Below are 25,870 nucleotides of genomic sequence, written 5' to 3' on the forward strand. Positions count from 1 at the left end.
CACTTTGGTTTTTATGACCCAGACATGATGCTGCTGGGATGAGAGATCTTTCACTGGCTGACTCAAGACAATGCACTGCCAAATTGTGGCTTGTTGTGTCTTTAGCACAATCTATGAATCCATCCATGGTGGGATTAAGCTCAATTTAATTATCATGATCCTTATTAGAAGGCTGCAAATGCTCTCATTGTCTATTTCCATTTTGCTACTTCTGTATCCTCAGTTTTCTTGAGAAGGAAAAGATGAGGTTTCGTTTTTCCTTCGAAGCTTAACTCTGTGTACCATCCCAGACTAGCAAAATTCAGAAGGAACCGGTAGCATCTTTTCCAATGTACGCATTTTATTCAAAGATAACAAGCTGCAGTTCACAAAAGCTGATGCCTCTTAATAAAATTTGTTAGTTGGAAAACTGTGCATAAAATTTGTTGGTCAGAAAATTTTGAATAAAAGTTGTTAGCCGGAAAATGACAACATTTCTTTGTCACTCTGATCAATCACAGTTGGGGTCTGGCAAAGAGAGACATAACCCAAACTATTCTAGATTTTGATGTGACTTTTCAGGTTATTGATGTGATTTTTCTAGTGCATTCAATCAATCCTATAATTTATGGAATGCCTTCCCACTAGCCACAATCATTTATTTCATGTCTCTAAATGCCAGAATGAGACACTTTTCCTAGAATGTGCTACACCATGATCTAATCATGGCTTACTAAGTAAACCATAATTGACTGGGTTGGTACAGGATGCTATGTTAAAATCAAGGCTTTCAGAAGGCTTCCCTAAACCAAGCTAACCCAGGCACTGTTAAGATTGTTTCTATGCTCAACATTCATCTACTTAATACAAGGATTTTTATTGGAATTACCATCAAGTTCCATATCAAAAAGAACCGAGAGTCTATTTAAAAGGCTCCATGTAACAAGGCAAAGTGGTGAAAAATTCCTTTAAACCACAAATTAAAAAGAAACACATAGTTATTCCTATGCCAAATATCTTTTTTTTTAAAAGGTGAGCAGCACCATGTAAATTACTCAGCTATTTTACAACATATTTGGAAGGCCATTAGCATAAAGGGGGGGGAAGTTGTGCACACATCCTTCACCACAAATGTGTGTCAAGACTTGCACATGCAAGTGGATTAAACCAGCATAAGCGGATTTTTAAAGAAATTTTTAAGAAGTAAAGGCACAAAAAAGTGGTAGGTTTGTCTGAATGTAAGACAGAGGAAAGAGGAGAGTTGTTCATTTCTGCCTTCGTAGGCAGGAGGGCTCACAGCTAACGTTCAAACCAGAAGTTAAGATTTTGCTTGCTTATTTTCACGGCACTGTGTAACTCTCCCTTCGGCAGTTGGCACTCTTGAAAGGTTTCAGCTGAAGTCACGGTCTGGAAGTGCAAGTGGGGCGATCAAAGTCCAAAGATACAGGAGAAGCCCAACCCAGCTGGATGAAATCTTCACCCAGACGGCAGTCCATGGGCTGATCAGTTCTTGGCGGCTTTGATCAGGTCTGGAGAAAAGATAGATGAACATCAAACGTTCAGTTTAAGAGATTCAGAAATATTCCTCCCCACCATATCCAAACTTCTCTCAATTGTAGATGTTCCTCATGGCTCTTCCAGTCTTTAAACTTATTTGTTCCAGTATCTGTACACAGATTTGTTCCAGCTTGTACACCTATTTGTTTCAGCATCTGTACGCAGCTTGATAGCAACTGCAATACAGAGTTGATGCAGTATTGCTAATCAGATTTTCAGGCCAACCAAATGCAATGGAAACTTGTAAAGGAGACAAGACACGCATCAGCTGTAACCTTCATGTTCAGCTCAGACCTTCTACATCATTCTCTAATGTTTTCACTAACACAAATTAAACGGAATACCATTTAGAATAGCGCTTCTCATTTGGTAACTTGGAGACATGTGGACTTCAACTTCCGGGATTCCCCTGCCAGCATCAAGTTGCCAAGTTTGAGAAACACCAGTTTAGAAACTTTTGAAATTTCACCATTCCAAATACAGTACAACAAATCAATCCACTGAAATTCTATTTTTCAGTCACACTAGACCAGTGTTTCTCAACCTTAGCAACTTTAGTTGTTTGGAAGTCCACGTATCTTAAAGCTTGAAAAACAATGCGCTAGACTGAGACCGTACCAGTTTTAATCCCATTTCATTAGTCAAAAGTTACATACTACCAAGTATATTCAGCAGAATGCTCTTTTCGGTTTGCTGATTTATTAAACTGGGCCTTCACAGTAGCAATTGCATAACTGCCATTGAAAACAGGCTTGAGATAATCGGGTGCTGCTGCATCTCAAACCCAAATAGGGCCAATTCTAATTCCTTTTTGGGTTGGGTTGTGGGGTTTTTTTGCGGGGGGAGATCATCTTAAGGCAGCTAGATATTATTTAAGAGAAACTTACCAAAAAAGCCTAGTCAAATCCAGCAGATATTTTACAATCCCCTCCCACCCATTGCTTGCCCTCCCCCCCCCCACACACCCCTGCTTTAATACAGGCACTCCCAAGGTTAAAAACAAATTCTACTCCTAGCTGTTTTTATCTTGAATGTATGTGAAGTTGGAACTCATGCTTATGGATAGGTTGTCTATTACTAAAGCAGGTGAGCGGTGATTCCTTCCTCAAGCTGACGAACTGCAGAAGCCGCATCATGTTTTTATGAACTGCTGAAGCCACATGTTTTTAATATACAGTCTCTTTTTGACAATTCATGAAAACACTGTGAGGCTTCGGGATCCCTAAGTGTGGGTTGCCTGTAAGTCGGACCTTCTTCCCGGGATTACCTGTACATCCCATTTCACCCCATTAGGAGAGATCCATATAAGCTTGACGCATTCGGCATTTATTCATCCTAAAAATAATTTCAAAATCCCTGAGCATGTCAGTCCAAATGAGTCTGGCTTCTAGCTCTGTTAGAAGAGAAAGAAAAGACCATTCAAGGGAAACGGTGAGGCCTGGAATTGTTACACACCTCCAAATCAAACATCCAGGCAACTCCAACTAATGGAACACAGCCTGTGTCCTCAAAGGCCTCGTGAAAGTCCAACAAAGGGGACACGAGTGCAAGAGAAGAACTGTTGCTTGGAGGTAGAACACCAACTTTTCTGGACAAGATCTCCTGATAGTTTTGGTCACCATATCACAAAAAAGATGTTGAGAGTTTGGAAAAAAAAATCAGAGAAGAGCAACGAAGATGATCAAAGGCCTGGGGACTAAAACATACGAAGAACGGCTAAGGGACTTGGATTTGGCTAGTCTAAAGAAAAGAAGAAATAGGGGAGATATGATAGCAGTCTTCTAGTATCTGAGGGGCTGCCACAAGGCAGAGGGGCCCAGGTTGTTCACCAGAGCACCAGAGGGAAGGACAAGAAACAATGGCTGGAAACTGATCAAAGAGAGAAGCAACCTGGAATTAAGGAGAAACTGTTCTGTTCCAGCCTACGACCGGCCCTATTTGAATGTCAGGGACAAGACCTTTTTGTAATCAACAGGCTGGGAAAAACCCAACCAAATTTATTTACAAAGAGTTCAAACAAAAGTTAAACAAAAAGTTCAAACAAGACTTAAACCAAAAGGTTAAACAAGAGTTAAACAAGAATAACAGACCAGGACTCTAGCAGATGATCTTCAAACGGTTGCCTTCAGCAACCAGCACCTCCCACACATTCCCCTTTTATCAGCAGTCCCAAGGCGTGGCTTCTCATTGCCTTCTCCCGAGTTGCCTCATTGCTTTCCTCTGTTCTGCTCTGCTAGATTGCCTCCTGCTCCTAGCGTCCCTGAACAGAGTTAGCTGTGGATCGTCTTCTTCCAATCCCTCATGCTCACACAGCTGAGTCTGAGGAGGAACAAGATGGGAGGGGCCTGGCTGAGAGTTCTGCAGTGCATCAGAACCTTCCTCTGACACCAAAGGCTCTCCAAACCCCTCCTCCTCCTCCTCTTCAGAATCATCAGACTCAGCTGCCGAAACCACAGGCTTACGCTCAATCACAACAGAAACTTCCTAACAGTGAGGACAATTAACCAGTGGAACAGCTTGCCTCCAGAAATTGTGGGCACTCCATCACTGGAGATTTTAAAGAAGAGACTACATATTTACCTGTATTTACCATAAGAACAATCAACCAGTGGAATATCTTGCCTTCAGAAGTTGTAGGTGCTTCATCATTGGAGGTTTTCAAGAAGAAACTGACAGCCACTTGTCATAAATGGTATAGGGTCTCCTGCTTGAGCAGAGGGCTGGACTAGATGACCTATAAGGTCCCTTCCAACTCTGTTGTTGTTGTTGTTAAACTACTGTTTCCCAAACTTTTTCCTTTCTTACCCAAAACCACATATCAGAAAGTTTTTATTAAATCTTAAGAACTGATTATAAGTCCCTTCCTTTACCATTGATAATTGATGAAATTATTCAAATTTTTGCCTTGGGAACTTTTCAAGTATATTTTAGTAAAATTTAAACATCCTTCTTCTGATGGATAATGGGTTCATGTGTCTTTTATACAGGTTTGGGTAATTTACTTAGGCTTGGGAAGCATTGAACTAAACCATACTATGATTTGTTTGCTTCTGATTGAGCTTCTGCTGCGAACTCAGCCACTGTGGGGCTTGTAAACCAGGGTCTGGCGTGTAAACCCAGCTGACTGTAACTGACTCAGTAAGCCTTAGTTAAGCATGCCGCAGTTTAGGGCAAGGTGGGAAACCAGCCAAAGCCTTTGTCAATGAGTAACCACCTCCTAGAAAACTTTTCTCCTGCTTTCTTTCCAAAGAAACATCAACCTAGTGAGGTAAAAAGAAGGGCATCCAAAAAACCTGTAGGGCAGTGTTCATCAAACTTGGCAGCTTTAAGTTGTGTGGATTTCAAATTCATGCTGGCTGGGAAATTCTGGCATTGACGTCCACACTTCTTAAAGCTGCCAAGACTCAGCTGTACTACGGTAGGGCCTTGTTGACACACACCCCAGTTATGTGGCAGGACTGGACTCTCCCAGTCCCATCTGTGTGGCAGCAAAGCCAGCCAGCCTGTCTGCCTGGGGGAGGAGAATAATGGGGATTATTTGCTGCCTTAGGTCCTGTCCTGACCCTTTCCTTGTTTTTCAGCCTGGTTCTTGCAGTTACGCACTCAGCCTGACCTCGCACGTCCTCTCCAAGGGAAAGCAAGATCAAGAACCCAACCCCAATTTAGCATGCAAGCCCTTTTCTACTTTGTTTTCATTTGGAAAGGGCAGCGGCAGCCAAGAATTTGGCAGGGAAGCCTGGATTCTTGGTCAGAGCAGTGTCACGGACTAGACCATCTTCCATCCCCCCCCACACACACACTCCGCATCAATCCTGCTGAGGCATATATGGCTAGCGCCAGCCCACTGCAGCACGACTTGGCAGGGCTGCAGGTTTGGGGACGTGACAGAAAGTCATGCACTAAAAATAACCAAAGGACTCAGATAAAAGTTCTGCGCCAATGAAGAGAGTGGTCTTCAGGATGAGGCAATGCTGTTTGCAACCATTGTCTCACCTCCCCTGCATTCTCCCCCTCCACCCCACTCCCCTGGGTCCCTCATCCAAAGTGCTCCATTCTAGGCACGGCTTGCCAGCTTGTGAGCAGCACCTGCTTCTGCTCACCCAGCCAACGTTGAGTTCATCTGAGGAGAAGGTTTTTTTTTTCCTCTTTCCAAAGCTTGACTTTTGCCAAGCTGACAAATCATGCTGGTTTCCTAGGCAACGGGAGGAGGGTAAAGCAGGAACACTAGCAACCTGAAGAAGTATAGAGCATCCTGAGAAGCTGGGAATTTTTTTAAAAATTGCAGTTGAGTAAGCCATAGCAGGTACATTCACCCAGAATGCTAATTTATGCTGTGAGGGTTTGCACCTCACATGATGCCCAATTCAACCAGGTTATGGCTTAATATCTTCTTGATACCATTCTTCTCTATACACCCTTTTCCTAAGCTTAAGAAACCCCATTCAGCTTGGGTTCTAAAGATTCTGTTTATTGGGAACGATTTCCATCAGGGCCAACTCTATAAATGGTTGCCTCTAGAAGGTTCTAGATGCAGGAAGGCAAGGAGCTGGAAGAGAGAAGATATACCATGCCACCTGGTCTGCATCCCCTATAGCAGGGGTCCTCAAACTTGGACATTTTAAGACTTGTGGACTTCAACTCCCAGGTTGGGGAATTCTGGGAGCTGAAGTCCACAAGTCTTAAAGTGGGCACATTTGAGGACCCCTTCCCTATGGTAAAGGCAAACAGATGTTGCCTCCTTATTCTGCTGTTTATAGGAAATGTCCAAGTGTCAGTCTTGAAGGAAGATTCCACCTTAGTTTGCACTTGAAAAGGGAAGGAGCACCATCTCAAGGAGGCAACATCTGTTCATCTTTACCTTAAAAGCAGACAAGTTCATACAGGAAAGTAACATGGATACCCACCACTGGGTATCCAAAACCATATTAGAAGTCCACAAAGAGAGCACTAGCTAATAAATGCTCAAAAGGCTAAATCGCAGCGCATAAAGTTCTGGATCAGTTGATGTTTTCAAACAGCCATCAGACAGCCACCCGGCTCCTTAAAGGCAACTCAAGTAAATTAAACTTGAAAATTACTTGAAACAGATGGAACTGGAGCAGAGGAAGAAGGGTAGGGCCAGTTGTACACACCTATACCAGTTGGTAAGTGTCATCATAATGTAAAGGGAGGCCAGGAAGAGGCAGATATGGAAAAAGGTGTAGTTGTAAGACACCCCATCCTCTTCGTTGTCATAGGCCCGATGCACTCCATCTTCAAGGTTGGTGTTTCCACCCCCTAGCATAGCTGGACTTTCTTCTGTGAGCATCATCTTGTTCACTTGTGTATGGTCTGAGGAGCGGATGCTAGAATCAAAACAAATGAGATTTAGTAGGTTTATCTGCAATCGGTATCACCACCCCTCTTGCTTACCTCCATACTCACAAACCATTACTCACTTATCAATGGAGAAACTCTTTGGATCCATTGTTTCAAAGTTTATGGACTGTTTTAAATCCAGCTTTATCAAGAGAGTGTTATGGGGCAAATGGAAGAATTGAAGAAATCACCTCCAATTTCAATTTAGAGACAAGTCCTTTGGGGCTGGTGAAGATATTTGGTAATTTGACAATAGATCATGGCAATTCTTTTAAAATTGTTGCCAAGGTCAACCACACCTCCATTTACCAGAAAGCAAACATACATGAATAAGGATGTGTAAAGCCTCTCAGAATTGAGAACAGACTATTCTGAAGATTCTAGGGCAGGGGTCTTCAAACTTGGTCCTTTTATGACTTACGGACTTCAACTCCTAGAATTCCTGAGCCAGCATGGCTCAGCTTGGAAACCTCTCCCTTTCCCCTCAGCATGGCTGGTTCAGGAATACTGGGAGTTGAAGTCCACGAGTCATAAAAGAGCCAAGGCTGCCTACCCCTGCCCTGGTGGATCAGAATCAACTATTCAATCAAGCAAGAGCATTTTATTAAATAAAGAGCAATTTGAATCTCGCGACCAGCAGGGGGAGTCCTGCAGCTGAAACAGAGACACTCAGCATGCAGAAAACAGCTCTGCAAAGCATTGTTGGGCCTCTCGACAGTTATCACACTGAGCCACAATGCGATTTGTTTGGTTTTAGGATGCAAACATGCTGATCTGCAAATCAGTTTGATGGAGCAGCGTGTTCTGTAAACCTAATCAATTTTGTTGTATTATTAAACCAATGCTTGAGCAAGGTAAAGGTAAAGGTTCCCCCGCACGTGCGTGCTAGTCGTTTCCGACTCTAGGGGCCGGTGCTCATCTCCGTTTCAAAGCCGAAGAGCCAGCGCTTGTCCGAGGACGTTTCTGTGGTCATGTGGCCGGGATGACTAGACGCCAAAGGCGCACGGAGCGCTGTTACCTTCCCACCGGAGTGGTCCCTATTTTTCTACTTGCATTTTTACGTGCTTTCGAACTGCTAGGTTGGCAGAAGCTGGGACGAGTAACAGGCACTCACTCTGTTACGCGGCACTCGGGATTCGACCCGCCAAACTGCCGACCATCTGATCGACAGGCTCAGCATCCTAACCCACTGAGCCACCGCGTCCCTTTTATGCTTGAGCAAACCAAGGCTTAAATTCATGCAGGTCATTGGATCAGGAATCTCACCTTATGAAGAAAGTGCAGAAGACAAATATGATTAAGCCCACAATGCTTGGGGCATCCCACCATTGAGTTGCTTGGCCATTCTCGGGCTGAGCTGTTGTGCTGTTTCCTGCAGTTCTTGTCAAGAGAGTTGGATTGCAGTGTTTGACTACGACAAGAGAGAAAGAAAATCTATGCACACTTCATTTCAAGCACGACAACTGCCTGCTCCTCAAACATTCCTAGGCTTGCTGATTCCTCAGGTCCTCCTACAGAGCGAGGTAGAAAGGTTTATTACCTACAGCACCAGGAAGAGGCTTAGCCCTTTTTTCTCCCTCCAGCATGAATCATGACCCTTTGTTTAGAAAGCGGGGTTTTTTTTCCCAGAAGAGGGCACTATGCCTGAATTTGTAAAGAAAACTGGTAAAAAGCAATGAAAGCTGTTTAAAAGTCCCAAGAATACTGGAGTGTCTTTTAGAGGAATTAATTGAATTAAAACAGGTTCTCCCAAGGGTCAATGCCGTAAAAATTGGAAAAAGGCAGAAAGTTGGTCAACAGAGTCGTCACTCTCCTTTCCGGCTCTTACATTCTAGAGTCCTAATTTTATGAACAGGATAACACATTGCATGGAGAAAATTGAGGAGTTTTTGGCTAGTAAAGCCACTCATTGTGCTTGTAAAACAAAGCTTAGCAGAGGATGAAACCAAACAACTACGGTATACTCTACAACAGGCATGTCAAACTGCGACGTCACGTGACATTGCGCCACGTATCGCAACTTTCCCCCCATTGCCGGCAATGGGGTGGGCAGAGTTTCGGCATGACGCATCCGGACTGCGGGCCGGCAGTTTGACATGCCTGCTCTACAATTTGCAACCCATTGGTTTGACACAGTGGTACATGAATGAGGACGAAACTAAATAGGTTGATGGACCAGATGAATCTCTCCTCTGCTCCAGCAAGGATCCCTTTAGATTCTTCCAATTTATGAAATAGAGGGGCAAATGGAGAGATGAATGGCAAATGGAAGAGAAAATAAATTCAGATCCTGGCTTCCCTTGTAGTCTTTAGCCTTGGTTTATTGAATAAATCACAACATATTAAACCCAAACAGAATTATGCGCATTATAGCTGGGCTCAAAGCATTGATCTAACTAGAAACATCAAAGCAGGGGTCAAGCACTAGTTTTGTTGTGGTTCTGCAACTACCAAAGGCTCTCTGTGGTCCAAGCATTCCACTGGCACAAAAGCTGATGTTTTGTGGGACTGAATAATTTTTCTTGGCTTCATGGTGTACCATGGTGGATATTTTTATTTCAGAAGCAGGTTCCATCTTTAAAAAAAAGACACAAAGCCCTCAAAAAAGAGCATAGCAACACTGTTTACCTGGTACATTGGCCAATGCTGACCAGGTGACATACATGGTGTAGAGGGTAATGATGGAGGCTTGGAGAAGGCCAGAGTGAGGCTGAGCATCCTGTAGAGAAGCAAAAACTCTTCTAATAAGTAGTGAAAAACAGATTCAGGGCAAAGCCAGAGCCAAACTAGACACAATAACGGAGCTTCCTTTTGCACTATGATGTCATGATCATATTCATTAATTGCTCTAGATCAGGGGTCTTCAAACTTGGCCCTTTTATCACTTGTGGACTTCAACTCCCAGAATTCCTCAGCCAGCATGTTGAAGTCCACAAATCATAAAAGGGCCAAGTTTGAAGACCCCTGCTCTAGATACTATTGCTCTAGTCCAGGGGTGTCAAACTGCTGGCCGGTGGGCCAGACACATCATGCAGAAGCCACGCCCACCCCATTGCCGGCAATGGCAAAACTGTCCCGATACGTTGCGTGACATCACAAGTTTGACATGTCTGCTCTAGTCACTGTCAGCTAGCAATCCTAACCCTAACCCTACTTACAAGGAAAGAACCTTATGATAGGCATTCTTAGTGATGCCTTTTGCTATGGAACAGCCTGTTCCCTGTTGCAAGGATGGCATTCCACTCTCAGGCTTTTCCACAGACTGGCAAAACTGTTTTTCAGAAGGCCCTTGGTGACTACAATAGAGCTTACAGTGCCTAAATCTCCTGTACAAGTAGTCCTTAACTTACGACCATAATTGAGCCCAAAATTTATGTCACTACCATAAGTGAGAAATCTGTGAAATGAGTTTTGCCCCATCTTACAACTTTTCGTGCCACATTGTCCCTTACTATTTTTCCCCTATGGCCACGCAAAGGGCTTCCAGGATAATTCACAAATATTGGGGATTCAGGAACATGACGTTCTTTATCGTTGGTATAGAAATAGCAGACTTAGTACGCCATATTTTAATCTGCATCGTTGTTCATTCACAGTACCTGGTCAATCATTTTACGATCACAATAGGGCTCAAAATTTCTGTTCCTAAGTGAAACATTGGTTAAATGAGTTTTGCTCCACTTCACAACCTTGCTTGCCACAATTGTTAATCACAAATCACTGCAGTGGTTAAATTAATCACACCATTGTTAAGTGAATCTGGCTTCTCCGTTCACTTTGCTTGCCAGAAGGTGACAAAAGGTAATCACATGAGCCCGGGACACTGCAACTGTCATAAACGCGAGCCAATTGCCAAGCATCTGAATTTTGATCATGTGATCAGGGGGAATGTGGCAAGGATTGTGCAAAAAATGGCCATTTTTAGCGCCACCTAATGGTCACTAAATGAACAGTTGTAAATCAAGGGCTACCTGTATTACTTATGATTAAAATAACAATAAATAATACACATTACATTTAAAGTGCCTACCCTCCATCTACCTAAGATTAAGTTGATGGGAAAAGATATAAATACAATAGTTCAGAGGTCCCCAACCCTGGCAACTTTAAGACTTGTGGACTTCAACTCCCAGAACTCCTAAGCCAGCCAAGCTGGCTGAGGAATTCTGGAAGTTGAAGTCCACAAGTCTTAAAGTTGCCAAGGTTGTGGAGACCCCTGCAGTAGTTCACAATACACTCTGAGCACAAGAACCTACCTGGACCTTGGGCAGTACAGAGACCACAGACACCACAATGCAGAAGATGAGATTGAGGCTGATAAAGACCTTGCTTTCAGTACAGCCATCCGGTTTGGTGTAATACACGTAGAGTAGCACAATGGCAGCAATGGAGACGGCGTAGAACAAAAAGGTGAAGAAAAACAGAGCTACAGAAGAAGAGGAAGAAAAGGACCGTCAGATTTGGCAATGTAGAACGTCACAAGATATTTATTCAACATGCTGAAGATTTGCTTGGTTTAGCTCAACATTGCTGGATTACGCCATCATATTAGTTGTTTCTTTGCTTTTAGCTTCGTGGGCTGTGTGAATGCCACCATCACGGTTCATGTATCTGAATTCAGGCTTAGCAAAGGGTTTACAACTAAAGCCATGCAGCCCATTAAAACCTTGGAAGCAGGGGCCCTACAAAAAATGGCCTTTGAACTCTGATATTTAATGAGGTAGAAGGGATAAGATGACTGAATACAAGGAAAGAAGCCAAATTAATAGCATTAGATTAAATCAGTGCTTTTACACAACATTGTTTAGTAATATGGAAAAGATGTAGAATTTCTTCTAGTCTTAGATGCATCTGATTCATATGCAGCATTCTCTGCTAACAGTAAGGATAGTATCTTTCATTTTCAGGATACCCTAGGAGCAAAATGACACCAATGCAACAATATCCTATGAACTTAAGTTTTATCCAAAGCTTGACCCTGCTATTCTATGCAAGCTAGGTTCTCTAGTCTCCAGATTACACTGCTAGCCAGCATTCTATTGCCTTCACTCCAACAATTTAGAGATGTACAAATTTAAAAGTTCAGTTCAAGCTACGTCCCACCCCCTTATCTCATGCCTTTAATTTCTTTGGCTTACTATTTCTTATTCTTTCTCCATGCTCTGCATAGAATTAGTTACGCAAAAGGGAATAACGTGAAGGGCATGTATTAAGGATGCAGCAAAATCCAACTGAGTTCAGTTTTTCTCCTAACCTCATCCACTCTATTCTGTTCTTGTACCTCTTTCAACTCAAATGTAGCCCCCAACGATGCATTCCAATAGCACCTGTAATCCTTTGCTTGAAAATCAGTTTTCCAGCCCACTTTTGTTCCCCTCCCCCCAACTTGGCCATCCACATGTGCTGAACCAGTTCCCCCTCTTCTCCAAGCACATCTGGCTTTTGTATACACAGGTAGTCCTCGACTTCTAGCAGTTTGTTTAGCGACCATTACAACGGCACTAAAAAAAGGGACTTATGACCATTTTTCACACTGCCGCCACGACATCCCCATGGTCCCGTCATCAAAATTCAGACACTTGGCAGCTGACTCATATTTATGACAGTCGCAGTGTCCCGGGATCATGTGATCACCTTTTGTAACCTTCTGACAAGCAAAGTCAACGGGGAAGCCAGATTCGCTTCAGTTAGATTTATTAACTGCAGTGATTTACTTAACAATTGTGACAAGAAAGGTCGTAAAATGAGGCAGAGCTCACTTAACAAATGTTTCAGCAGCAGAAAGTTTGGGCTCAGTTGTGGTTGTAAGTTGAGAACTACCTGTATTGGCTGAGCATTTGAGGAACACCAGTCCCATCAGATCTGAAGCATCATGATGGGGAAAGCGAATCCTTTTTCCATCCATCCATCCATCCATCCATCCATCCATCCGCACTTGGAGCATCTAATTTCAAACCCAAATGGACAGGTGTGCTCTGTACAGACCTGCATACCAGGATTTGCTGTTGCCTTCATCCGCATTGCGTAGCCAAATTTGACTCCAGGAGTGAGCAAAATCAATCAAGAGGATGAGCTGGATGAGGACAAAGAGGAAGGAACCAACCACGCCAAAGTAGAACCAGACTTCATTGGGGAGAAAGCACACACGAGACATAAAATAGTCACTCCTCAAACTTTCTCTCAAGCTACCATCCATTAATGCAGGGGTCCTCAGACTTGGCCACTTTAAGACTTGTGGACTTCAACTCCCAGAATTCCCCAGCCAGCTGGCTGGGGAATTCTGGGAGTTGAAGTCCACAAGTCTTAAAGTGGCCAAGTTTGAGGAACCCTGCATTAATGAGACAACAAAGCCCATGAGGCAGTTTAAATATATCCCAGAGGCCTGGAGGATGAGTAAGCTTTAAAAACAGTTGGGAAGCAATGTGTCGGCCTTAAATGAATTATAATTTCTCTCAGCCTTAATTTTGCCTGCTCCCAAATTTGACATCCAGTAGGCCTGCACAACGCATGGGCCACTACGTAGCCTTATCTTAATATCTTTATCAGAGGTTTTATTTTTTTGTAGGCAGACTATCCAAGAATTAGCCCCGAAATTCGCCCATCTCATTGGAGGTGGCTGCTAGATTGATGGCATTGCTCCCTTGCTCTCCACCCATCCATCTTTACGGTTGTCAAATTGATGTATTATTCTCACGGTGTTCCTCTGCCGCTGTTATTTTATTGTTCTATTATTTTTCTTCTGTTCTGTTTGCACTCCTTTCCTTTTTTATTATTATTATTGTTAAGCTGCCTAGAGCAGCCCCCTGGTGAGAGGCATTAAATACATTTAACAAATTAAATAAAAATAAATATAAATACTGATGATAATGATACAAGCAGGTAATGGCACTTAGTCCCCTCTCATAAACTCCAAAGCTAATCTTAGGCACCATCATTCAGCCCTGAGACACTCCCTTTAATTAAGACAATGCCTGCATACATAATGAACTGAATTTTGCATCACTGATCCATTTTAATACGTGAAAATGCTTTTTTTTGTTTTTTTTTTACCAGATGTGAATCTTCCATCAGGAATATAAAAGGCACCCACGGTTATTCCAGTCAGGATCAGGAGCTTGAAGAACCAAAACCTGAAGTTGACAGCAAGAAAATTTCTCCTCAGAGTTTTAGAAAAGGTAAGTCAACTACAGTTAAGGTATCCCGTCAGCAATCACGTCCTGTATGACACAAAACTATTGCTGGCTTTGTGATTTGATCTGAATCTCAGCATCCTTTGCTCTCACTAACACTTCCGGATTTATTTTTCATTTTCCAGTAATGAAGAACATCCACATCCCAAACCAAATAGTTTTTATTAGATTTGGAGCAATTGCATGTTAGGTGGGCAAAAATTAACCTTTTCTTCAGCAAATTTATAGCTGCCCTTTCAATTCCACCAGGTGTGAAAAAATAAACCAGGAAGAGCCATAAATGGCTGCAAAAGCAATTCTCCTTTTGCAGACATTCTAACAGTATCATCAGTGATAAATTAGTCATTACAGGTAGTCCTCGACATACGGCCACAATTAACCCCAAAATTTCTGTTGCTAAGCGAGACATTGTTAAGTGAGTTTTGACCCATTTTATGACTTTTTTTGCCGCAGTTGTTAAGTGAATCACTGGAGGTGTTAAATTAGTAGCATGGTTGTTAAGTGAATCTCGCTTCTCCATTGACTTTGCTTGTCAGAAAGTCACAGAAGGGGATCACATGACTCCGGGACGCTGCAACCGTCATAAATGTGAGTCATTTCCCAAGCGGCTGAATTCTGATCACGTGACCGCGGAGAATGCTGCAACGGTAGTGTGAAAAGCGGTCATAAGTCACTTTTTTCAGGGCCGTTGTAACTTCAAATGGTCACTAAACGAACGTAAGTCGAGGATTACCTGTATTCTAGGTTCAGACCATATGCCCGAGTTAAGCTCAGTGGGTTAGGATGCTGAGCTTGTCGATCAGAAGGTCGGCAGTTTGGCGGGTCGAATCCTGAGTGCCGCGTAGCAGAGTGAGCGCCTGTTACTCGTCCCAGCTTCTGCCAACCTAGCAGTTCGAAAGCACGTAAAAATGCAAGTAGAAAAATAGGGACCACTACGGTGGGAAGGTAACAGCGTTCCGTGCGCCTTTGGCGTCTAGTCATGCCGGCCACATGACCACGGAGACGTCCTCGGAAAAACGCTGGCTCTTCGGCTTTGAAACGGAGATGAGCACCGGCCCCTAGAGTCAGAAACGACTAGCACGCATGTGCGGGGGAACCTTTACCTTTACCTTTTTAAAGCTAACCTACAACAATCCATTACAGATAGTCCTCGACTTAGGATCACAATTGAGCCCAACATTTCTGACGCTAAGGCAGCACCAGAAAGGAGTTAAGGGAGTTTGCCCCATTTCACAACCTTTCTTGCCACAGTTGTTAACTGTAACTTCAAACGGTCGCTGAACGAATGATTATAAATCAAGGACTACCTGTAGTTCAGATCTGAATAACATACCTGACTATATTTAAGATGAGCTGTAAGTAAACATGACTAAAGACCTTGCTAAGAAACAATCTAGGTTCAGAGACTAAGCTGATTTATAGTATGGGTTAGCATACCACTAAACCAGGTCACTGATGAAGCAAGGTTACTTTATTTTAAGAGAGGATTTATTTATAAAGCTTGCATGGTCCTGTTTCAGGGAAGGCATGAAGACATTTAATATCACCTTCTTGCAAGCCTTGGACTCTAGCTTCACCACTGAAGCTTTATATCAACAGGCAGTGCTATAAAATATAGCAACTAAGGGGGAGAAACTCGATTTCAACAAGTCATTGGAACACATAAAAAACACACAGAGAAATAAGCTGTTTAATCAACCTTTCAATCCTGAGTTCCAATAAAGCGGGGGGGAATCTTAAAAATAAATATTAATCCATTGATCCTATCGTAATTTTTCATGGGCAGTTTATTTTACCCTGCTTAGAGTTTTTAATTGAATTTGACAATACCCAATAAACATCGACCCAACTGTCTGCACAGGCAAGGCCAGTTTCAACGTTTTTATCCATTTCTTAGATCTCTGTTTTTTGTTTTACTGGAATTCTGCCAAAGACGATCTTAAAAACCTCTAGAAGCTTGGAAGGTACAGATCAGTGGAGAAAGTTATGGAAGAGAGGATGCAAGAAAGAAGCTGCAAATTGAAAATAATGTTGTAGATCCTGAGGTTAAACATGTCTGTGTTAAATGATCCTATCAAGTTCAGCTTAATGTCTTGAGATGACAGCTATATGGAAAGAAAAGCTTTGAAATAACACTGAAGCAAAAGCGGAGGGCTGTGTGTGTGTGTCTTAAACCAGTCAAAATCAATATTGGTTCTGTGGCTTTGTTTGCCTTTAGTCACAGACATACAAACACACAAAATAAGTCTGCAAGTTGAATCAAAGGAAGGCTCCCAGAATTAACTCCCAGATTCCCTGATCTGGTTTCTGCTGTTTGGGATAGGATAAAAACATGAGTCTGAATAGCATCACGTGGACTCACGGACTCACCCATTCTGTATTGAAGCTCGGGGATCCTTGCTGCTCCTGACACAGAGCATCAGCAGGGCGAAGAAGAAGAAGAACGAAGCTGTGGCAAAACACATGCGGTACACCGACTTGAGACCCAGGAAGGCCTTGCAGTCAACCTTGAGGCCCACAGACGAACTGCTTCCTTCGCAGAAACCAGGAAGCTGGTCCAAGGACAAAGACAACTTTAGAAAAACCCTAATCCTTAATGCAACAACTACTGATTATTTCCCTGCCTGTTTCTCAGCATTATTTTTCAATTTAACAAGAAGCTATTGATACAATAATTTTCAAAGGACAATATTATAATGTTGGTAACATTCCCCATGTTGTGTAAGGACAATACAATGGCATATTTGGAAAGAGATTCACATTCTAACCAACCGCACATTCCTCGATTGAAGAGAAAATTAGAATTAATCAAATTAAGAGAAGACAGTCTTTTACCCATTCATACGGGTCAGAGATTGAGAAAGTTTCCATCTTATGAATCCATGAGCTAAACTGAATCCTAAAGAGGAGAAACAATCCGGTTGCTAAGATTTCTGTAACCTCACCCTCTCCCCCTTTCAATTTTTTTTCTTTTTATGAGCCTGTAATCCCTTTTATCGGGATGGAGTCAGGGCAACTTAATGGAGCTGAGAATTTACTGGCCAGATGCCCTTCTGATGCCTATATTTTCCCTTTGCACCCTGATAAACATCTGTAGCTGCCTAGGATTGAACTCTCAACCTCCTGAATGTGAGGCGTGTGTCTTCACCTCTAGGCCACCAGGATGCTCATGTTCTCCCTTTTCAAGTTTCTTTGAAACTTGGGGAAATTATTGCTTTTGGTGGAGGTGGAGGCGGCCAAATTACACCATAATCTTTCCATCTTCCCCTGGCATCTTATACTTCTGTTCAATTCGAAACAACAAATTCAGGACAACATGCTTCCCCTGGGCTTTTTCAACCCCAATCTGGAAATCTGAGCAGCCAGGAAAGTCGTGGGGTGATGGAGAAATATACAACCCAAACCAAGCATGAGTAGCACTCTCCACCCACTGATTTGGCAAAAGAGCATCAGATAAAGCTCTTTAAAAACACAGCACATGTGAGATGTGGAAGGATGACGTTACAGAAACCACTTAAAGAGCAAACAGACAGATCACAAATTGGCTTCTTTGCCAATTTCCACTCTTGCCTGTTGTGAAGCTAAGACTAGAGCTCAGCACATTACAGCAGGTAGCAACAGCACTTAGCAATAGCACTAAGACTTCTATACTGCTTCACAGTGCTTTACAGCCCTCTCTAAGTGGTTTACAGAGCCAGCCTATTGCCCCCAACAATCTGGGTCCTCATTTTACCGACCTCAGAAGGATGGAAGGCTGAATCAACTTTGAGCCACTGAGACTCGAACTGCCGAACTGCTGGCAGCCGGCAGCCAGCAGAAGTAGCCTGCAGTACTGCATTCTAACCACTGCGCCACCAGGCCTCTGAAATAGAAGGTAAACGGAAGGGTAAAGGACCAAGAGGCAGTTTGGGTATTTCCTGGAGCTTTCTAAAGCCCCAAAATACTTATTAATGGCATAAGGGGAAAGCTTTATGAATTAGTTGAATAAATAATATGTGTACATGCATGAGGGTGAGGAGAGAAATCATTATGGTCAATTCTTAATGCTCCATCCTTGAATTGTTGTGGTCAGAGCAGGGCAAGGAGAGAGGACGACACTTTAAGAATAGACCAGGTTTGGACAGCCTTGGTCCACTCCGTTCCTGCCAGATATTTAGAATTTCCCATAGTTCCTAGTTAGACCATACCTACCATATGTTCAAGGTCATCACCAGTTCTTTGAAGAGTAGACAGAATAAATAGGAAGAGAGGGCAGCTATCTCAGTAAGGAAACTGTGTGCTCTATATTTAGCTTCTATTATCTTATAGCAGAGGTCTTCAAACTTGGCAACTTTAAGACTTGTGGACTTCAACTCCCAGAATTCCTCATCCAGCCAGGGCTGGCTGAGGAATTCTGGGAGTTAAAATCCACAAGTTTTAAAGTTGCCTAGTTTGAAGACCCCTGTCTTATAGGGTTTGGCATTCTCGGCTAAAGCTGTAGTTTCCAAACACTTTTCAAAGAAATTCCTATTTGGTGGGAAGTACAATATCCCAAATTGAAGTAACTAAGATTGCCTTCAGTGATGTTCAGTGCAATGCAGAAGCTATGGTGCCACCTTGGGTTTGGGAAAATCTAGAGCTAAGTTTCCATTCAACCATGTTGCTAACTAGGTAATTTTGGCAATTCACTTTCAATCCGACAAACCAACCAACCAACCAACCAACCAGCTGCTATGGAAATAAAACTTCTTGAGTTCTCAAAATAAAATACAGCATACGACCATTGGACATCGTACAAAAGTATTACAATCTGTGATTTGCCAAGTTCTTTCAAATCCATAATACTCCATTTTAAGCCCTGGAAGTATCCCAATACAGCCACCATTCCTGAAGAGTTCTGGAAATATTTTGGAGTTGTCTGGAGTTCAAAATGTTTCCAGAATATTAAGAGAGTGTTGGAGCCTTCCAATAACATTAGACCAATCCATCTCAAACTTGTAACAGCTGCTACAAAGTCAAAATATCTCACACACCCCTAACAATTACTTTAACTGCTAAAATTACTTACAGTAGTATCAGCTCACTTGAAATTCTGAAGCACTTTTGGCCTCATTTCGAAGCCCAGAGGGAAGGGAGAAGCATTGCACTGTGTGCCACTCACCTTGTGCAGCTTTTCTTCCACTCCTGGAATTATCATTATGATGGACACTAATGTCCCCAGGAAGAGGAACAAGGTGAAGCTGAGGCGTGTTACAGTTGAATTCTTGGTCGAGGGACAACAGCCACACAACAGACAAGAAGCTGAACCGCAGAGACATGATGCCTGTCAAGAGAGAGAAGAAGCAGCCATGTGAGAAGGCAAAGAGAATGTATGTGTGTGTGTGTGTGTGTGTATGTGTGTGTATATATATATGTGTGTGTGTGTATATATGTGTGTGTGTGTGTGTGTAAATCACCTGCATTTATTTTAGGAATTACGATGAACAGTGGTGATATCAATATTCCTATTCATATTTAGAGCTGTGTTGTGGGTTTTAATTATTTCTTAAAATACATTGAATAGCTGCATATATTCAATTCATTGTTCAATCAATGAACATGAATTTTAAACTTTGACAACCGTACAATTTCTTTACCAGATGTTTGCATTTTCACTATGTACATTTTAACTTTTTTTTCCTTTTACATGGTCATTTTTTTGTTCCTTAAATGTTTTAAAATAAACTTTAAAATGTTCCACATTTTAAAAAAATAGATATGGGGGTCATGAAAAATAGTTTTGAAAAGGGACTGCACACAGAATTATTGTTACAGTTTTTGCTTCTAGGATAACAAACCACCCAAAACTACTTGTGAGGAATAAACATTATTGTAAATAAAAATGTCTGTAACTTAGAAACAAAAATCTATTCTTTCCCAGTTGGTGATAATTTCCCCGTGGAGGTAAGGGGAAAATCAAAGGAAAAGTCCAGCTATGAAAGCTTCTGGAATAGTCTTTGAATGATTCATCTTGATGCATCTTGATGCATCTTGATCCTATCTGCTCTTCGTGAGATTATGAGCCTGTGTAGACTTGTTTCACAAAGTACTTTAAGCAACACAAGTAACCCTTGGCTTATGACCACAGCTAGGATCAGAACTTCTGTTGCTAAGCAATGTGATTCTTTATCCCATGTCCAATTTTACAATCTTTTTCTCTTTGGTCATTAAGCAAATCCAGATTTGCCCATCGATTTTGCTTGTTGGAAGCCCCCTGGGAAGATCACAAATGATTATCACGTGAACCCAGGACTCTGCAATAGTCACAAATACATGCCATTTGTTAAGTGCCCAAATTATGATCATGTGACCAAGGGGATGCTGTGATGATAACAAGTGCAAAGATTGAACGTAAGCCTTTTTCCCCCCCAATACCATCGTAATTTTAGTCATTAAACGAATTGTCAGGCACAAGTAACTCAAACCACCAAAATTCCTCTGTGAATAGACCCAAGTATGTATTGCTGATCACCTATATTACAAGAATCTCACCACACTGCCTATCTTCCCTTGGGGAACAGCAGATAAAGACCTAAGTGTTTGACCTCAGACATTTCCTCTCCCAAGCCGGCTGGAATGTCTTTTTATTCACCGTAGAAGGGCCCCCTCTTCTTCAGCCAGTTATTCTACCAAACAAATGGTCACTAAGTTGATGACTACCTGTACTTTAACTTATGTTGGAGACAGACTAGCCAAGTCAAGGTGAGACATCAAGTGGGGGATTAGTCTGGAATCTTTAAATAAACATAAAAAGGCAAAATCCAACTCCCCATGAATGCAGTTAAACCTTATCTAGTCTGGCCCAGGTGCAAACCATCTGTCTATGAACCATCCTGTGAAATAGGCATGAGCAATAAAGTTGCAAATTAAACTTTTCATGTGTGTAACTGGTTATTCATGCCTGACAACTATGACTTACTGAATAAACCACTGAATGGGTTCACAATAATGCTAAGCACAGCCTACGGTTCATAACCCACAATGGTTGGCCTGACTTGGTGTATTATGCTAAAAACCAAAGCAACCTACATTGCTTTGCACAGTTTGCTTTGCAAAGCAAGAGTCTGCAACTGTCACTTCCTTTCTACATACTTCCAGATGTATTTCTTGGGAACTCACTTCCCATCTTCCCCATCTGCATGCTCATCAGTTGGGCTAAACTACCATTTATATCACAGCCCTCTAGAGCAGGAGTCTTCAAACTTGGCCCTTTTGTGGACTTCAACTCCCAGAATTCCTCAGCCAGCTAGTTCAAAGACAGAATATGCATGCTGGAGAAAGAATACTTTTCCAGAGTTTTAGTACTGAAAGATACAGGCTAGCACTATTCTACCTTACTGACTTTAAAAAGAACAAAAGTTTGCATGCAATAGTGAGAATAATTCAACATAGCATTCCCATCATGGCATGTGTCTGCAAAAAAAAATTATAATAAAGCTGCAAATTGATGAAATGTGAATGAGCTTCATGTGTCATCCAAACTAGGACTGTGGTCACAAAACTGTAGTTAGAATAAATAGCAAATAACACAGATAAAGCCAGGAAACCATTCATGCAAAAAAAAATGACAAGCCACAGACTTTTTAAGCTATTCTTACATGTCTTCATACCGGCCATCCAGATTTCATTCTAGTATGTTGTATCATCCCATCCTGTATGATTCAGTGGCCCATGTAACCTTGGAAAAACTATGGATCAGTTATTCCAGATAAACCTTTCATATGAACATGGCCACGAAATGTGAAGATATTGAGCATTAAGAAAAATTTAATAGTTGAACTTAAAATAGTTAAATTTTAAAATGTATATATTTCACCCCTTTTAGGAGTTTTATTTGTCTCACTTTCCATTTGATGCACTTTTTAAAAGTGCTCTGCTCTTTTTTACCGTGTTTTACACTTGTCATTACTACTTCCATTCTGATCCAGATGGTTCATTTGCCTTGCAGAGAAAAGGCATGAAACCCACATGACCAAGGCTTTTGTACAATGTTGTATTCCTAAACAGCCAGAATTCAGATGCTTTTAATTTGCTTTTTCCCCAATTTTTTCCTACTTCCATTTAAACAATCTAAATATTTTATTTTGCATTTTTGGATATCAATTTTGTTTTTCCAAACTGTAAAGTTTTGGGTTTTTTTTTTGTCTAGAGCTGGTTAAGTTCTATAGTATAGATAAAAATACTTAAATTAGTTGACTCTCAAAAGTTCTCCAAGTTGTGGCATTCCACTTCATTGCTACTTAACAGCAATTTATTTTTGTCTCTGTGTTCCAAGAGTTAGGAACAATGTGTTTCCTTTCCTAAAGTTTCCATACAGCAGGTCCACAAAATAGTAATACTCATGCAACAATATCCTTATCTTGCCTTTCCTTTTACAAACTCTTTCAATGCAAATGTCTTATTCATAATTTAGTGTATTTCTTAATCCAGGAAAACATACAACAGTTGCCATTTATAAAAACTTTACAGTTTCCTACATTTCCTAACTGCTGCTGCATTACACAACTTTTATGCAATGCACCAGACTTTCAAATCATCGGGTACATTTCTGTCTCTGAATTCTCCAGTGCTAACCCATATTCTGAGCCAGTTTGGTGTAGTGGTTAAGGCTAGAAACCAGGAGACCGTGAATTATAGTCCTGCTTTAGGCACAACGTCCATCTTGGTCTAGCCTTTCTCTCAGCCCTAGGGAGGAGAGACAATGGCAAACTACTGTTGAAAACTTGCCAAGAAAACTGGAGGGTTTTTATCCAGGCAGTTGCCAGGAGTCAACATTGTTTCAAAGGCACCAAAAAAAAATAATAATTCCTAAGAACTTTTCACAAAGCCTTTACCCTTCCTTGATTTTAGTATGAGGACATAAAATAGTTCCCTCATTGAGAGTTACTGCTTCATTCTGGATTGATAGAATGAAAAGTTTGAATTTCTTCAGTTCCAACAGGATTCAAGAAAAGATTCCTCTCTCAACTACTGAAGCTTTCCAAGCAACTCTATCTTGTTTAGAAAAGATTTTGAAGAACAAGCATGATATACCGTAAACTATCTGCTCTTATTTTTTTTAAAAAAAGTGCAGTGTATTAATCTAAAAACTAGACTGACATCAGATCAATGTGTTTTAACCAGCTAAGGTCTGAATCTACAAATATGAATGTTGTTAATAAGCAATTTAAACTACCACTGTAATAATAACCAATCACCAATCACCAATATCATCTCACACAACGATAAAAACATCATGCCACTCAAAGATTCTATCTCACTAAGTTTTAATAGTCAGATTCTTGGCAACAGCTGTTTTTTTTTAAAAGGGCTTCTCCTGAAAGCCTTGGAACATCCACCAGTTAAATCTTTTTAAAGTTTAATGCCAACAGCACATTTATTCAGAAGTCCATCCCACTGACTTCAATTTGGTTCACTCCCAGATGACTTTCTATGAAGTCATACCCTATGTGTGACCAGCCACCTCCTTATAACATGGTGTTTGCCTCACACCCATTTTCCTAATTCCACTTTGTTATGGCTTCCAGGGCACACACAACATCCTGGGGGGAAAAAATGTCCCAGCAACATTGTTGACATAAACTTCATTTCCCAGGCATCAATTATCAGGGCTTTAAAAAGGAAAAAAATATTGTACCATACATGGGGGGAGGGATCAGAGAAAAGTGGCAGCTTTCTTGTGTCTGTTGGTCCCAATTTTAGGGAAGTAAAACACACAAAAGGTCTGTGACTCATCTCATTGCATTAACAAAAAAAAATACTGATAGGAATCTCTTATTGAGCCAAAAAGTTTACTATATAACTTCATTGTGCACCAACTTTTTCAAAGATTTGCTGAATATCTTTAGCCTGCTTGGGATTTATAACATAGTCATGGCAAATAGCCCATCTTCTACCTGAAACTCATTAAACTTTACACTCAACCATTGCAAGATGGCCAAGAAAAATGGACATGCAAGGCATCTTTGGGTTCAAGAGAGACCGTCTGGAAAAGTGAAATATTAATCTTAAACTTTTCTTACACCAAAGCCAAAGGAAAGGATTTCCTTCCCATCCGACCACCTTCAGAACCCACCGAGTTCCAAAATGTTTGTTGGGAGTTGAGCACAGGATGTGTAAACCTACAACTGTGCTTCGTTCAATAAACTCCAGTTATGCAAACCCTGGTTGAAACCAGTCTGAGAACCTAGCCTCTCATCCATTCATTTTCCCGTGATAAAAAGAAGGAAAAGAAACAACTAGGGAGCTATCCACAAGCCTCCGGGAGGGAGACTGAATTTCCCTACCCGACACTCAAGGAAGTAACCAGGAAGTATCGCTCAGATCACAGGACTTCTCCTTGTATAACAGCCACACCTGTTGAATTTCTTCCTCTGGGTTACTGAACAGTTAAAAAAGTACCTTTCTCAGTAGAGCGTGAACAGAGGTGGTGGGGGGGGGTTAATAGGAAATATTGGGTCCAAAGAACAATTTCCGACGGGGGAAACCAAGCGTGTCAACTACTTTTCACCTGCTCTCGAGTAAACCCGGGCAGGATCAGAGCGGGACCCAGAGAAGCGGGTTCCTCAGTAACGTGGGGAAAGGAAGGGGGCGAGAATGGCGCCGTCTCAGGTCCAGACTCCTCCTTCTCTTTCTTTTCGGCCCCGGGCCAGTCCTCCACGACGTCCGCAAGCAAAAAGACCCGACAAGTCGGAGAAACAACGCGCCGCCGTTTTGACCCGAGAAAAGCCTCGGGAAAAGTCAGGCTCCCCCACCCACCCACCCACCCCACGCGGGAAATGAGACACTCACGCAGCTCAGCAAAGAGCAGACCCCCAGGCAGGCTCCCATGTCGCCGGCCACGCCTCCGGAGCCCCCCCCCCCTCCGCCTCGCAAACTCTCTGCTCGGTCCGGCGCAGTTCCCGAAAGCAATCAACTCCGCGGCCAGGCGTCGCTCCAACGGAGACCTGCCGAACCCCCTCGGCACTTTCCGGCTGCCTTCGCCTCCCTCTCTCGCTTTTCGAGGCAGCTTGCCAGACTCTCTGGCCACGCCCCCCCCTCACTCAGCTGGCGGGGTGGGGCGACTGGGCGGGAGCCGGGCACACCTGGCTTCCAGGGGCGGGGCGCCTAATTAAGGCAGTGGGGGTCACGTGACGAGCTTGAGCGGTTGAGAGGAAGGAAGGCGGGGGCGGGGGCGGAGGCGGGGGCGGGGGGGGGATTCGGCTACTTGGGATGCTTTTAATGTCCAGGGTTCTTCAAACTTGGCCCTTTTATGACTTGTGGACTTCAACTCCCAGAATTCTTCAGCCAGCGTGCCTGACTCTTCAGTCAATTCCTCAATTCTGGGAGTTGAAGTCCACAAGTCATAAAAGGGCCAAGTTTGAAGACACCCCCCCCTGGTGTACCCTGTCAGTCCGAGAGACGTGGGAGGCGTGACGTCACTTGACTCGCCTTCCTTGTAGGGGCGGGGTATGGGTGATTGGTAACTATGGTTTAGACCAGGGGTAGGCAACCTCGGCTCTTTTATGACTCATGGACTTCAACTCCCAGAATTCCTGAGCCAGCTGGCTCAGGAATTCTGGGAGTTGAAGTCCATGAGTCATAAAAGAGCCGAGGTTGCCTACCCTTGGTTTAGAGACTAAGCTATAACCAGGATTGATGCTCTTCACCACCATGTTGGGGATTTCCCCCCTCCCTTTCACCCTTGGCACCATCGGATAAAGTCGTGCTTTTTCAAAGCTAGACTATCCGTTGCATGAGCAAGTGGCGTAGGATAGGATACCTGCACA

The 25,870-nt window shown here is 42.5% G+C and overlaps 1 protein-coding gene across 2 annotated transcripts; it reads right to left on the reverse strand.

Annotated features, from left to right (window-relative positions):
* Nucleotides 1–326: 326 nt before the first annotated feature.
* SERINC2 (serine incorporator 2) lies at nt 327–25,075 on the reverse strand. 2 transcript variants are annotated; one of them, XM_081334540.1, is made up of 10 exons: nt 24,894–25,075; nt 19,225–19,386; nt 16,455–16,636; nt 13,945–14,024; nt 12,880–13,017; nt 11,151–11,320; nt 9,523–9,613; nt 8,161–8,305; nt 6,669–6,881; nt 327–1,508 (listed from the first exon to the last, which is right to left on the reverse strand). In XM_081334540.1, exons 1-10 carry the CDS (start codon nt 24,930–24,932, stop codon nt 1,370–1,372), a joined length of 1,359 nt encoding a protein of 452 aa, XP_081190666.1. In that variant the 5' UTR covers nt 24,933–25,075; the 3' UTR covers nt 327–1,369. The 2 variants fall into 2 exon arrangements, with proteins under 2 accessions (XP_081190666.1, XP_081190667.1); XM_081334541.1 differs by lacking the exon at nt 24,894–25,075 and adding an exon at nt 21,701–21,776.
* Between the last annotated feature and the right edge of the window lie 795 nt (nt 25,076–25,870).

The sequence above is a fragment of the Vipera berus genome (assembly GCF_964194415.1).
Source record: "Vipera berus genome assembly, chromosome: 9".
Lineage (NCBI taxonomy): Eukaryota > Metazoa > Chordata > Lepidosauria > Squamata > Viperidae > Vipera > Vipera berus.